Source organism: Photinus pyralis, unplaced genomic scaffold (genome assembly GCF_008802855.1).
Source record: "Photinus pyralis isolate 1611_PpyrPB1 unplaced genomic scaffold, Ppyr1.3 Ppyr1.4_LG4, whole genome shotgun sequence".
Lineage (NCBI taxonomy): Eukaryota > Metazoa > Arthropoda > Insecta > Coleoptera > Lampyridae > Photinus > Photinus pyralis.
Genome location: NW_022170511.1, coordinates 48112649 through 48127864, shown reverse-complemented (window position 1 = coordinate 48127864; position 15216 = coordinate 48112649). Strand labels below are relative to the sequence as shown.

The 15216-nt window shown below is 39.3% G+C and overlaps 2 protein-coding genes across 6 annotated transcripts; both read left to right on the top strand.

Annotated features, from left to right (window-relative positions):
* Positions 1–346: 346 nt before the first annotated feature.
* LOC116168324 (alpha-catulin-like) lies at positions 347–5424 on the top strand. Of its 5 annotated transcripts, none has more exons than XM_031484089.1 (5): positions 347–626; positions 670–846; positions 894–1100; positions 1391–1441; positions 1543–5424. In XM_031484089.1, exons 1-5 carry the CDS (start codon positions 462–464, stop codon positions 1675–1677), a joined length of 735 nt encoding a protein of 244 aa, XP_031339949.1. In that variant the 5' UTR covers positions 347–461; the 3' UTR covers positions 1678–5424. The 5 variants fall into 5 exon arrangements, with proteins under 5 accessions (XP_031339949.1, XP_031339953.1, XP_031339952.1 ...); XM_031484093.1 differs by lacking the exon at positions 1391–1441 and adding an exon at positions 1172–1223 and having other exon boundaries at positions 1543–1581; XM_031484092.1 differs by having other exon boundaries at positions 1391–1448; positions 1543–1559.
* Positions 5425–9930: 4506 nt separating this feature from the next.
* LOC116169206 lies at positions 9931–11220 on the top strand. The gene is made up of 5 exons (XM_031485235.1): positions 9931–10005; positions 10058–10231; positions 10280–10335; positions 10387–10432; positions 11047–11220. The coding sequence occupies exons 1-5, from the start codon at positions 9940–9942 to the stop codon at positions 11218–11220; spliced, it is 516 nt and encodes a 171-aa protein (XP_031341095.1). The 5' UTR covers positions 9931–9939.
* Positions 11221–15216: the final 3996 nt, after the last annotated feature.

Sequence of the window (15216 nt, the reverse complement as noted above, 5' to 3'; positions counted from 1 at the left end):
TACATGTGGCTCAAGGGTTTCCTTTGGGAGACTCTTGGCTCTTGGGTGGTCTAAAAACTTAATAGTCTTAAGAGACTAGTCTTTTGCATGTCTGTGGCGTTTTCGCGGTTAGATTAAACGAACGTAGACAATCCTTCCGAGACATGCGTACTAAACACTACCTACCCGGCGACCCAAACCGCCCACAACGACTCTCCACCTTTTGGGTCAGATTTTATTGGCTTTGTATGTCACTTTATGGTTTCCGATAAGTGGGAAATCGGATGTGGTGGGGTATACCCACATCTTTTTCGTCGACTGAGTCTACTACGAACATATAAATAAATTACAGTACTCAGCACCGATTGGCTTCGGAAACTCAAACTGGTATTGGGGGTTGAAATGACCTGCGGTTTACAGGCTCGAGTCCTTACGGACAGCTGCAGTAAACTTTTTCTCAGCCGACTAGGCTGATCGCGATCATGTTTTCACAGAAACACGGCACGACATCGAAGCCACTAAAATCCGTTCGATTGGACGTCGACGAGCAGGAGAAGATCGCGAAGTCCGGGCTGGAAATGAAGCTGATCAGTAGCGAGATGGACGCCGAGACGGAAAAGTGGCAGGAGAGCAGCACGCAAATGGAGGTAAAGACGAACGTTTAACGACACTCTTTGATCTAGGCCGTAGGAAAATAACGACATCGTTAAGAGAGCGAAGAACATGTCGTCGATGGCGTTCTCCATGTATCAGTTCACGAAGGGCGAGGGCTCTCTGAAAACCACCCAGGATCTGTTCACGCAGGCGGAGTACTTTGCGGAGGAGGCGAACAGGCTGTACAAGGTGATCAGGCAGTTCAGCTACCAGGTGAGTGGTACTCGGGGTGCCTAGCCCAGTTAAAGCGTCGCTTTCAGGTACCTGGGGGCGCTAACAAGAAGGAGCTGCTGGAGAGTCTGGACAAGGTGCCGACGTTCGTACAGAGACTCCAGTTCACCGTCAAGGACCATACGGTGGGGAAGGCGGCGACGTTTACCAAAGTGGATAATGTGATACAAGAGACGAAGAATCTTATGAACGTCATATCAAAAGTCGTTACGACATGTTTCGAGTGTGCTACTAAGGTGAGGCTTTGCGAGTCCCTTCAAATCGTCATTCGATATCTATCTCAGTTAATGCATGTTGTTGTGATTAGTACCGTGTCTCGATGCCTCAGAGGGTGAAGTTTCCGTGCGTGTCGCTGGATGGTAGGCACTTGCCGTTACAACTAAGTCCACAGGCTTTGAATAGGCTATGTGTTTTTGGAGAATATGCGACGTTGCCTCGATAGCGTATGATTCGTTGTAGGTTTCTTTTAACCAGTCCTTGCGTTTCACTAGCCAATTAATAACAATGTGTTTGTGTTTTGTTGTAGTACTGTATACCGATCCCGGGTTCGGAGCTTTTTGTTCCTCCTCCTGACAAGGCACGAAGTATTTCAAACTAATACTTTCGCTTTCTTAGCTGCTAACCGCCTACCTGTCTCTCGGTCGTTAATTGCGTTTTGATAGTCTGCCTGTTTTTCAGTATAAGCTGGAGTTTCGTGGTGCGAACGGCGTGTCCGGCCGTGGGTCCGGTGGCGAGGGACGTTCGTCTTCCGGCGTCGGTGGAAGCGGCGATAACAAGGGAGTAGGTGCCACAGGATCGGATCAGAGTTTATGACAGTTGGGGATGTCCAGACGCAACAAGGGAGACTCGAGACGTACTCGGGTCTCATTCCTGTTGTTCTAGGACATCTTCGGCTGCGTTGTTATATATTGTTATAAGCGGTATATTGTTCCCATTTTGTTGCTATGATATCAAAAACGTTTGTAGTATTTATTTTGTAATCAAAGGTATATCGATTAGTTGCTCTCAGGAAGACCTTCATAAGGTCTTTTCGGTGCACTGCTTAGGTAGTTGCTCAACGTCTTTAGTGCCGAATGTTTATTGTCGAATGTACGTTGTTCGTACCAAACTTAGACGTTGTAATGCAAATGAAAGAATTATGGCTGAAAACTAGAGAGATCAGTGCAACATCATTTACGTCAAACAGATTTTAGTGCTTTTTACTGCAATCCAAGAAATCTGTGTTCTCCTAAAGTTGCATCAATTCCCATAGAAATTATCTGGATTCAGGATTACCCTAGGTCGAAGCATGCAGTAGTGGTATATGAAGTTCCTTACTAGATTTATCCGGTTTTAACTTTTTCGGGCATAGCGTAAATTCTGCAGTTCAAAATTTCTCAACGTATGCTCGGTTTGAAACACGTAATGCCGGTGAATATTTTAACTTCGCGCGAATATGACTTTTTTTTAATTTTTAGTTGGACGAAATTAATTTGTCGTCGCTCAAGTCATATGCCGCTCTCCTGAAAATGCACCGGTCTGCACGCGTTTCATTTTCAATGTCAACAAAGGCCTATTTTTTGTAAGGTCATCACAAGGTCAATTATCTTAATGTTATATGCTAATAATGTGTCCTTGAGCAAACCTCTAGTCTAGAAAATGATCATTTGAGAGAAAACTAAATTGACCTTTGCACGTGAAAGGATTAACGTGAACGCGACTCAAGGTTAACAAGGGCTAATGAGACCAGTCCAGTTCCGTGGTGTTATATTTCATTTTCAAAGGTCAATGGCCCCATTTTTGTAGTGTCATACTTCATTTTTAATGTCATCAAAGGTCAATGCTCGTAAGGTTATATGCTAATAATGTGTTCTTGAACGAACCTCTGGTCTAGAAAATGATCATTTGAAAAATAACCTGTACTTTGTACCCCAACTACTTTCCACTAGAGGATAGCGACCTTAACCTTCACCTCCACAAATTTTCCAGCGGGTAAGCAATCTCTGAGCCTTATTTCCAAGGTCACACAGTTATTACATAATTCGGCGCTATTGTTCGCATTTATCGTAATAGTTTCCCATTCGCGCAAATTAAACTGTATTTAAGGTCATGCAACTTGACTTCACACTTAGAACTTCACGCGTTTGTTCGTATTTACGGCGATGATTTCCGAGCGGAAGATATCCCTTTCAAATAAAGGTCGCAATTTTCTTCTTGTTTGATTTAAACATCAATAGAAGACCTATTTTCGTTCTGAATCAGAAAGTGACTTCACACCAATCAGAGACGAGCACGCCCTCTATGCTCCCCCTGTGCCGTCACAGCCAATGAGCGGCGTGATCCACTATTTTGTCGGGCACCATCTTGGATCGGTCGCCATTTTATTAGTCACTAAACCCGCCATTTTGTTAGGCGTCATTTTGGATCGGTCCCTATTTTATTAGTTACCAAATCCTCCATTTCGTTGGTCGTCGTCTTGAATCGACCGCCATTTTATTAGTCACCAAATCCGCCATGTTGTGGGGTGCCATCTTGGATCCGCCCGCCATTTTAGTAGTCACTAAATCCGCCATTCTTCTGCAGTCCGCCTGTCTCGTGCCATCCGCCATCTTGGATGTTAATTTGGACTCAAATTCCGGCCTCAAAAGAAGGCAGTGTACCTTCCTTTTTACCAAAAATCGACTGCTTCAACATTTCTCGGGAAAACACTTTTTCTCTCTAATTTTCACGCGTTTGTTCGTATTTACGGCGATGATTTCCGAGTCGGAAAATATCCTTTTCAAATAAAGGTCGCAATTCTCTTCTTGTTTGATTTAAACATCACTAGAAGACCTATTTTCGTTCTGAATCAGAAAGTGACGTCACACCAATCAGAGACGAGCACGCCCTCTATGCTCCCCCTGTGCCGTCACAGCCAATGAGCGGCGTGATCCACTATTTTGTCGGGCACCATCTTGGATCGGTCGCCATTTTATTAGTCACTAAACCCGCCATTTTGTTAGGCGTCATCTTGGATCGGTCCCTATTTTATTAGTCACTAAATCCTCCATTTTGTTGGTCGTCGTCTATGAATCGACCGCCATTTTATTAGTCACTAAATCCGCCATGTTGTGGGGTGCTATCTTGAATCCGCCCGCCATTTTAGTAGTCACTAAATCCGCCATTCTTCTGCAGTCCGCCTGTCTCGTGCGATCCGCCATCTTGGATGTTAATTTGGACCCGCCATCTTGGATCCGCGTCATCGGTCACGTGATCGCTATAGACATTTTTTTATTTCGTGTTGGGAATCGAACCCACGATACCTGAAATAAAAAGCTATCCCGTAACCAATTGAGCTACGCAGGCTTTGGGAGATTCATTCAATTCTAACCTATAATTCAATCTCTGGGAAATGCAAAGGGGCCCCCAGTGATGCTGAATTATTGGTCAAGGGGAAGGGCATAAGTGGCGTGCTCGTCTCTGATTGGCTGTGACGTCACAAGTTCGTCTCTGATTGGTGTGACGTCACTTCCTGATCCAGAACGAACATAGGTCTTCTACTAGCATGCTTTGCTACTGGCAACCTACGCAACTTCTCTGAAAATAATATTTACAGATGGTCCGCAGATTCGCGCTAATTTCTTCGTTGTTCACGACGCGAATTACCCCGCGGCTTATCTGAATTGCTCTCCCAGCAATCTTTATTTTTTAACTCGCACCCAATCAGGGCCGTACAACCTTCTCCACCAACAAAGACTAATTTTTCCGTCCAATCGGTAACACCAATAACTCACCTCCCCGCAGAGAAAAATCTCTCTGAATCTACAAAATCCAAACTACGTAGCAAGCTTGATAACAACTAATGTAAAACGAACATAATCTAGCTTAATCTCGTCATTTTCCACGGCTTCTCGGCGCCTCAAATTTTCACACGCATTTAGCTGGTCGCGCCCCGGTTCTCCCCCTCTCAATACACTTAAGAAGTTGACCAAGGGACAAATATCAAAACCATACAAATACACACGACTACACTGAAATTAAAATGGGTCAAAGGTACTTGTCTAGTCCAAGCTCTCTCGCCACCTGGGGGTGACCTTGGAAATTAGGATTGTAGGACTTACGTTCTTTGTCTTTAAAAATGCAATTTGACATCGAAACCAATGACCTAGAATGATCTTGAGATTCTAATTTAGACACCGCATAAAAATGAGACCATTAACCTTGAAAATATAATTTGGCGCCGCAAAAATTGTTTAATTGACCTTGGATGAATGTATCATGGATGACTTTGAAAGTGTAATTTTTGACACCGCAAAAAAGGTTTCATTGACATCGCGTGACCTTCAATGTAATTAGGCACCACCACATCAAAAAATTAGGTTTTTGGCCTTGTATATCCTTGAAAATGTAATTTAACACCGCAAGGAATGGATTTTACCTTGAACGACCTTGATATTGTAATTAGTTACCACATGACAAGGAGGTTATGGCCTTGGATCACCTTGGTAGTGTAATTTAAGACCGCAAAATTGACCTTGGATTGTCTTGAATCACCTCGAACCTGTAATTTGAAACCGAAAAAAGGGTCATTGATCTTGGAGGACAAGAATGTAATTAGCCAACACAACAGATGAGTTCATTACTTCTCTATGACCTTGAAAATGTAATTTGATACCACAAAAATTCTTTCATTGTCCTTGAAATTGTAATTTGACGACACAACAAATGGGACCATTGACCTTGGATGACATTGAAAATGTAATTTAACATCATTATTGAGATCATTGACCTTAGACAACATTGAACACTTAATTTGGTATCCTCCACCACAATTGAACTTGTAAATGTAATATGACACCCCAAAAAATGAAATTCGGTAACTATAGCTTGGGTGCCCACACGACTTTCACCATGACCAACCAACCAAATCTAAAACAATTGACAAATATGATGGAAACACATCCAGAGTTCGATTGAAAAACAAGAGGGGGGTACTGTAACGGTAGTTAGTTTTAGGAATAGATTCGTTCTTTAAATTCCATGAACACAAAACCAAGAATTAAAAGAATCTAACGATACGAAACCTGGCACGATTTTCCTTTGAGAGAGGAGACAGTAAATGGCGCGAATAGGATATCTTGGATGGTAGTGCACAATTTTGGGAGTTTTTAAATTTCGAAAGTTTTGTAATTTCATCTTGCAATTGAACATGATCTCATGGACTGCTTCCTACAGCCTTAACTTTGTTCAGAAGGCCACTCAGACGGCTTTCTACGCGAATAGTTTTTCAAAGGTAGCCCTCAATCGCCACCTAGAACGTGCACTTGACAATATCGGCACATTTCGGTTTATAGCTTCCGCTCTCGTAAAATTAAGACAAAAAATTGAAAAGTGAGATGCATGTATTCTAAATGTATAAAAAACAAATCTTGTACCTATCTTCGGTGTACTAGAAATCAAAAGGAGAGACGCGACTGATGACGTCGACGAAGATCGCGAGGTTTCGCTCGTGCGTGCGAGTAACCCCAACGCACGAGGGAATGACGTCAAGGTATTGTTAAAAAAACAATCACATTTATACAATACAGGTTCTTGTAATCACACTGTAAGTTACCTACTTCCAATCATTTACTATAGGTACATAATATAGTTGTTAGCTTTATGGAGTATTTTTTCATAATTTTCTAACCTACCGTATGTAATTTCCAAAGAAAGTGATCTCTAGCGACTAGTCTTAATCGAATATCAAAAGAAATGTATTTATCCTGAATGTGACACGTGTACATGAGATTTTTGGTCGTGCTCTTCAATTTTCCGTTGTTGTATAGACTAAGCTTAGCACACATACTCCTGGTACTTTAATGAACGCTTTTATTGTTGTTTGTCTTGTGTCCCTTCAAATTACCCACATCTACAATCTGCTTCCGTGTTTGTATTTCAGCCACTGTCTTATTGTGTAAATGTACGTAAGTAGCGTTCAAAGTTTAAGCATCATTATCGTGCCTGTAACGTAAGTAATGATACGTTTGTTATGTAGATTTTTGCTAGCCGTATTAGACTAGTGCCCCCAAAACCGAAGAAAACTTTCGTTACTACAGGGAATGTTACCCAAGCCCCATAGAGTTATCACACCAACAGGCTGTACTGAAACAAAAAAAAAGTATAAATGACTATTTTATTATAATAAAAATGTTGTAGTTAAATGTTGTGAAGGATCTTTATAATCAAAAAGTTATGATTTTGTACATTATTATCGTTTGTTACAAGGCGTGTAGTTAAATTTGATATTTTCTTAAATATTATTCGAGGCCAAACAAGTGATTCGTATTTAAAAATAGCATAAGAAACCCAACATATTTTCATGAACCAATAGTAGTAGTTTTTGTACTTCTTATATAATGAAATTGTTAAAGAAAACCTCATGCAAAGTGTATTAAATTATGATAATTATTTGACGTTAGACTGTTAGATTATTAAAAAAAATATTAAGCGATTGCTCAATTATTTATATCACCTACCTACATTGAACAACCTTTATTAGGCCCAATTACAAACAAAAATTAAGTGCGATTTCTGAATATTTGTATATTACAACTTTGCTGTACCGATCCACGATATTATCATATAAAATGATCATGGTCCCTAGATCTAGTTTCGTTGCCATCAAAATAAAATTCAAGGCAGAGACGGAGTTCAAATGGTTTTCTATTATGGAAAAGTTTAAGAACCTCTGTATCTGTGGGGTTAATCTCTGAAGTGCGTTAGATTTAATTTATTACGATTACTAATTTCTTTGTCGATATTTAAATGGAGCTCGGAGAGAGTAAGTGAAGGAAAGGAATTAAATAGGATCGTTTTGAATATCGCTGATGAACCCGAACTCTTACAAGGGCACCGCTTTCAAAGAAATTAAAAGGTTTTTGTACGGTGGAACTCGGAGGGGTTAATCCTGCCAATGAGCGGTTGTTCCGTTCAGGTTGGAAGCGTGGGGAGCTCGAAGCGCATCACAGCCCCACTGTGCCTACCCCCTTTCTTATGCAACTCGGTTCAGAACCGGCTCCCCCCAATAAAGGATAAGACCCTGATGAGTCTAAGTTGCTTCACCCTCCACGGTTCCAGATATGATGTCCAGATGTCCCCAAGGAGCTGCTGTATGTTTCTGATCAAAGCGTCTCAGAGACAGACCACATGCCTCGCCAAAGAACCAGCACGTAGGTTCTCCTACAAGCCCAATGTTGTGCAGGAAATAGTTGACCATCCAGTACCCCGTAAGGACACCGGCGAGCTTGTTTATGTTCAGTTTTAAAAGGCCCAGATTTGCCAAGGGGCTGTGTTACAAAGGACCTGGACTGTCCAAGTCCGATTGCTTGTTGCCACTCGGTCTGGAATTGATCTTTGAGCTTTGGCTCTGATATCGGAGTGAGTAATTTCGAGGTTTGACTCGGGCCCGACGAAAACCCCACCAACTCCTATTCCTTAAATGGTTCACCGAGGACGTACTGTACTCGTCTATCATTTTTTTAAACGACACTGTGCTCACGATGTAAACCTAGCTCTCACAGAGATATTTTAACGCCTTACTTCGTCTTAAACATTTACAAAACTTCTATCAGGAGAATATAATATTCGAGGAGGTGATTGAAAGTTAGGTTCAAGTTTTAGTGAGGTTAGGTTAGAGTGGTAGTTAGGTTAGGTAAGAAATCTTGTATCAGGAGAAGATAATATGCGAGGAGATAAAGGTTAGGAAAAATTTTTAGTGAGGTTAGGTTAGGGTGATAGTTAGGTTAGCTCAAAAATCTTGTATCAGGAGAATATGATGTGCGAGGAAATTGAAGGTTAAGATAAAAAATTAATGAGGTTAGGTTAGGGTGATAGTTAGGTTAGGTCAAATTAGTTTGCCAAAATTTTAGACGCCTAAACCAATTTGACTTAATCTAACTGTCACCCTAACCTAACCTCACTAAAAAATTTTCCTCCTCGCACATTATATTCTCTTGATATACAACTTTTGTAAAGGTTTAAGGCTAAGTAAAGCGTTAAAATATTTCTGTGAGAGCAAGTTTACATCGTGAGCACAGTGTCGTTTAAAAAGGTGATGGATGCGCACGGTACGGCCACGGAGAACCATTTGAGGAGCCTTTCATCGACACCTAAGCTTTGGAATAATTACTTCGACGCGAGTAGTGTGCAAGGATGCGTGGGGGTGTGTGTCCACCAACTCCATTCTCAGCGTCCATGTACGCCTTATTCACCTCTTACACTCAAATACAGCATGTCCTGGAGTGTCTGTATGCCCGAGGTCCGCAAAGGTGTCGTCCCGTCGCTTTTTGATCTGTATGTCGATCGTGGCTAAATTTCAAAAGTTTTTTCGAAAAAAGTTACGTACGTGGCGACATCTCAACTACACTTATAATACTATAGGGCGAAAGTTAGTGTATCGATTACCAAGGAGATGGCGCACTTGAACCAATTGTATTAAAGTCACTAGATATAGAAAGTACCGCAATCATCCGCCATTTTTGGGCAAATTTGCTGCCAACTTAAAAAAATTGACAAATAAAATCTGAATAGTGGTCATTTTTTATAACCTAACTTCATAGTACTGTCATGTTTTATAAAAATATATACAGATATCTCCAAACAGGTGGAACAATCCCTTACATTAAAGTTACTAGAATCTGGTAACTTCCGCCATTTTTGGGCAAAAATCATGCGTTCTCTTTCTAACACACGAGTCCACTGGATTGCGGTACTTTCTATATTTAGTGACTTTAAATTGTATTTAAACTAATTTGCAATAAATTTTTTTCGGGCCTCAAAAAAAGCAGTGTATAACCTTCCTTTTTTACCAAAAATCGACTGCACCAAAATTTCTCGGGAAAACACTTTTTCTTATTAATTTTGGTGCGTAGAATACAACAATTCGTACTTTTTCGATCAGACCTCTCAACCAAAAACAATGCATGTATATTTCCTGTCAAGCGAGAAAAAACTGATCAACGCATCTGATAGTATAATGAGCCAGTTTTGCCGTAGTATACCAACCTTGAGTTTTGCCCAGATTATATCTCATCATTATTGCTCATATAACTCTACCAAACCGCAGGGTCCATTCACATGAAGAGCGTCATGAGCAACATTCGTATTGTTTACTACTTCGTGTTGTTTTCTACATTTGCATGCGTAAGTCTCCTCCAAAACTTTCAGAAATGGGATGATATTGTTACCATTTTAGGATTTTCCGAAATATTTCCAAAATGATTACGTCATGAAGTACGAAAGGCACTTAGTTCACTTCTACAATGAAAAGTATATAAGATACAATCTGACTTACAGCAAAGTGAGCAAAACAAGTAGAAGATTCCTGTTTACTGTTGATGTACTTCAAGACATTGGCTCAAACATCAAGGTGAGAAGAATCAGCACCTCAATGGTAATATTACACTTCAATTTGCAGGTTGTCCTAGAAGCGCTGAAATTTACAAGCAACGAGTACCGTAGGTTTGGATTCCGGTACGAAGAGCACCCATGCAGCTTCACATTTAATAGTCCGTTTGGTTTTAGCTATAAAAATTCGGACACCAATTTGACTACTTGTCCCACCAAAAAAGTAAGCATGCCGCTTTCAGTAAAGATTGTAGCTTAAGACTCAATGACATTTATTTAAACATATTTGACCTTAAATTTGAAGACTACAACATGTAAAAGCCACTATACTTAATAATTTCCCAATTCGTTAGTCCATTGATACTTGGAATTCTCATGACAAGCGAGAGGTCTACTTATCTATCGTAGGTGCTACGACGACCGTGTCCGCTTCTATCCTAGTTTTAAATTGGAATCGATCAATAATTAATTAATGAAGCTGAAATCGTACAATGTTAATTTTCCCTTCCAATCGAAGAGAGATTTCGGATGTTACAAAAATAATTTAAATTTCTCTACGGGAACGGGTACAACAGGCAGTTCCTAACCAGAAAAGTTACTAAAAAAGTAGTAATTCCGATCCTGACGCTACGCGTCGTGCCCTTGAACTTGTTGCGCGTGCTTTAGAGATATGATTATACACTTGTCTCTTAATATACTATTATGAAACTGGAATCCTCCTGCAGAAAAAGTGCGCGACGATACCAGTCCAAGGCGAAATCTTTGGTGGCTTATTTTCTGCTTAGAGTAGTTAGCGGATTGTTCTCGTTTCACTGTACTAAATAATTATAATTTTAGGGCAGTTACTACCTGCGAGACCTCAACCTCGACCAAAGCAAGTTTCCGCCCTTCGTTCCGAGAGGACGCTTTATGCTCAATGGATATCTATACGTGGATGATATATTACTTACAAACATGAGCTTTTATATCAAAATAGTACCAACAAATCCTCTGGAGGTGGTCATTAACTAATATTGTTTGTATGAATCAATAGCACGCCTTGCATAGCGTATTAAATAAACTACCTCAGTGTGTCAATGTAATTGTGTCTTATGATTAGCCTATATCGCCCATCCTGTGGATAACATTCACACTAATTTTATAATAGAATTAAAGTAACACTAAGCCCGTTTTTTATTTGATTAATTGACATTTCTCTAATCATTAGCATGTAAACTAAAGCTAAATAAACACCTGTTCCAGATCCGCCCATGTGCATTGGATCGCCACAGACTCTTTCAAGGGGTCGTCCATTAATCACGTGATGTTTTTAGTAACTTTTAACTTTCTTAACTTCATCAACCACCCAAGTTATCTTGTTATGTTCTTGGTTGAAACATTCACCGTATATCCATTATCTATTTTATATTAGACAGCACTGGATTGAATAAGTGAATTTAATTAGTCCTTCTACAAACTTTAATTTACCAGTCACCTCCAATATACAGTGCGGGGTGTCCGATAGGGTAACTACAGTATTTATTAACATATGGATACATGGCGGAAACATCGACGTATTCTATTTGTTCATCTTGTTTTGCTTTGTAAAACGATTTTACGTTTCCCGTTCGCCCTCCGTTGTTGAATCCGTAGTTCGTTATTTTTTATAATAAATTTGTGCAGGTCAGTTAACCAAAGCGGTGGAAAAAGCCGAATGACATCACCTTCTGCGTCACAGAAGAATGAACGCAAACAGGAAGTTTTCTTATTTAAAAATGTTGCATTATAATTGTTATTTATTTATTTATTTATTATCCAACTCTTATTCTGGGCCCTCAACAGGCTTGCGCCCAATTAAAGAGTGACCCACACAATGCCTCTGCAGAAGTCTTAAGTTATAATAATTAGTGGTTTGTTATTGTTAATAAATATCTCTGAATCCCTAAACCTTTATTGTTTTATTAACGTGCCCCTTTTCATGCGTTCTTTCTTCACACCCCCTTCACAAAATTTTATTCCATAACTTTCTCATTAGTTTTATTATATGGATCAACTGTCACACCGTCCTTTTTACCTTCACTTTTTAAGTGATTTCGGAAATAATTTTTATGGCTCATTTGTTGAGTAATTAGCATATATTTCCTGTCAAGCGAGAAAAAGCTGATCATGGCATCTGATAGTATAATGAGCCAGTTTTGCTTAGATTATACCTCATCAGCATTGCTCATATAAGTCTACCAAACCGTAGGATCCGTTCACATGAAGAGCGTCATGAGAAACATTCGTATTGTTTACTACTTCGTGTTGTTTCCAACATTTGCATGCGTAAGTCTCCTCCAAATCTCAGAAAAGGGATGATATTGTTACCATTTAATAATAATAATAATAATAATAATAATACTACATACAGAAATGATCCACAACGTATACATGTAAACAACAGCACTCCCTCACAACACGGTACACAACATACTGTAATATCTCCACCTCTAACCCAAACAAACACACAAATACAACTTACCGAACAAACAAGTACAACAAATGATACAACATATACTACAATCAGAGATTCACCTCTGAAGCAAACCACATTATCACAACCCATTAGTATTCAACCCAAACGCAAAAGCCTAAACAGCACTTTAGACTCACAACATGACACACAACATACTGTAATATTTCCAAACTTAACTCAACCAACCACACAAACACAACTTCCTGAACAAACAAACGCAATAAATACAAGTAACGCAACACGCACTACAAAGACGCCCTCACCCACACGACCTAGCACAGCTGAAAAACACAATACTCTTTCTTCTCAGAAACACACCACGTTATCACAAACACAACCCACTCGTACTCAACCCAAACGCAACAACCTTAACACAGGCTCACAAAATACTGTAATGTCTCCACCAATAACCCATGCAACAACAGAAATACAACTTCAAGAACAAAGAAACACCATAAATACAAGTAACGCAACTTGCACTACAAAGACAGGTCCATCCAATAAAGTTACACGCCCTAGCACATTTAAAAAACACAAAACTCCTTCTTCACAGAAACACACCACATTTTCACAACCCACTCGTATTCAACCGAAACGCAAAAACCTTAACAGAACTACAGGCTCACAACATACTAAAATATCTCCAGCAAAAACCCAAGCAACCTCTCAAATACAACCTCAAGAACAAAGAAACACCATAAATACAACTAACGCAACATGCACTACAAAGACAGGTCCACCCAATAAAATTACACGCCCTAGCACAGTTAAAAAACACATAACTCCTTCTTCAACACACCACGTTATCACAACCCACTCGTATTCAACCCAACGCAAAAACCTCAGAACTACAGGCTCACAACATACTAAAATATCTCCACCAAAAACCCAAGCAACTTCACAAATACAACCTCAAGAACAAAGAAACATCATAAATACAAGTAACGCAACATGCACTACAAAGACAGGTCCACCCAATAAAGTTACACGCCCTAGCACAATTAAAAAACACATAACTCCTTCTTCACCGAAGCACACCACGTTATCACAACCCACTCGTATTCAACCCAAACGCAGAAACCTATACAGCGCTACTAGCTCACAAAATACTGTAATATCTCCATCAATAACCCAAGCAACCTCACAAATACAACCTCAAGAGCAAAGAAACACCATAAACACAAGTAACGCAACATGTACTACAAAGACAGGTCCATCCAATAAAGTTACACGCCCTAGCACAGTTAAAAAACACAATACTCCTTCTTCTCAGAAACAACCCACTCGTATACAACCGAAACGCAAAAACCTTAACAGCACCACAGGCTCACAAAATACTGCAATATCTCCACCAAAAACCCAAGCAACCTCACAAATACGACCTCAGGAACAAAGAAACACCATAAATACAATTAAAAAACACAAAACTCCTTCTTCACAGAAACACACCACGTTATCACAACCCACTCGTATTCAACCCAAACGCAAAGCCAAAGAAACACTTACACAATAAACTCCATTTAATAAAATTACAGGAATTATTATAATGATTTTTTTGTTTTGTTTTGTTTTCCTCTTTCCTGATAGCGTTGGCTATTGTGCCCATCAATAGGTATGTTGGTAAGTACGAATTACATACTATCCCTAGATGTCCAATGTACGTGTGTGATTTTTTTTTTTTTTTTTTTTATTAAGGACCCTACATAACTTCACCAGACACAGACACAGACACTAATCGTTACTTGATTTTAATCCGTGCGATTAGTTAACCAGGCTAGACCTGAGTTCTCACAAGAAACACCGACCATAATAATGCATTTATTGAAAACAACTTAATATAATGTTCAAGATAAAAATAAAGAAAAATAAAATCATACATGATGTTCGAAGAGAACAGAGTACTTAAGAACTGCCTCACTTGTTGTTCCCAAATGGAGTGAGTTCAAGCAACTACTAAGTAGCAGCTTGGTCTTCCACTCAACCCAGTTTGATTACTAAATAACATTAATTATGGCATTACGAGTGAAAAATAATATTTTTAACGGGACAAATAAATTATAATAAAAACAGAAGCTTATCAAGATTAATTTTTATTTAAGAGGTGTATTGATTAAGTAGATATAGTTTATGTAGTTGAATTTTGAAATGTTGTATAGGAAGTTCTTTAATTTCAGGAGGTATTGAATTATAAACTTTAGACGCGTTATAACTAAATGATCTTTCATACAAGGAGGTTTTATGAAGCGGTGTTATAACTAAATTTTTATGTCTCAAGAAAAAATCACGTATGTTATGCTGAAATCGAAGCTTATTGAAAAGATACTGTGGTACCATTTTAGGATTTTAAGGAATATTTCCAAAATGATTATGTCGCGAAGTACGAAAGGCACTTAATTAACTACTACAATGAAAAGTATATAAGATACAATCTGACTTACAGCAAAGTGAGCAAAACAAGTAGAAGACTCCTGTTTACTGTTGATGTACTTCAAGAAATTGGCACAAACGTCAAG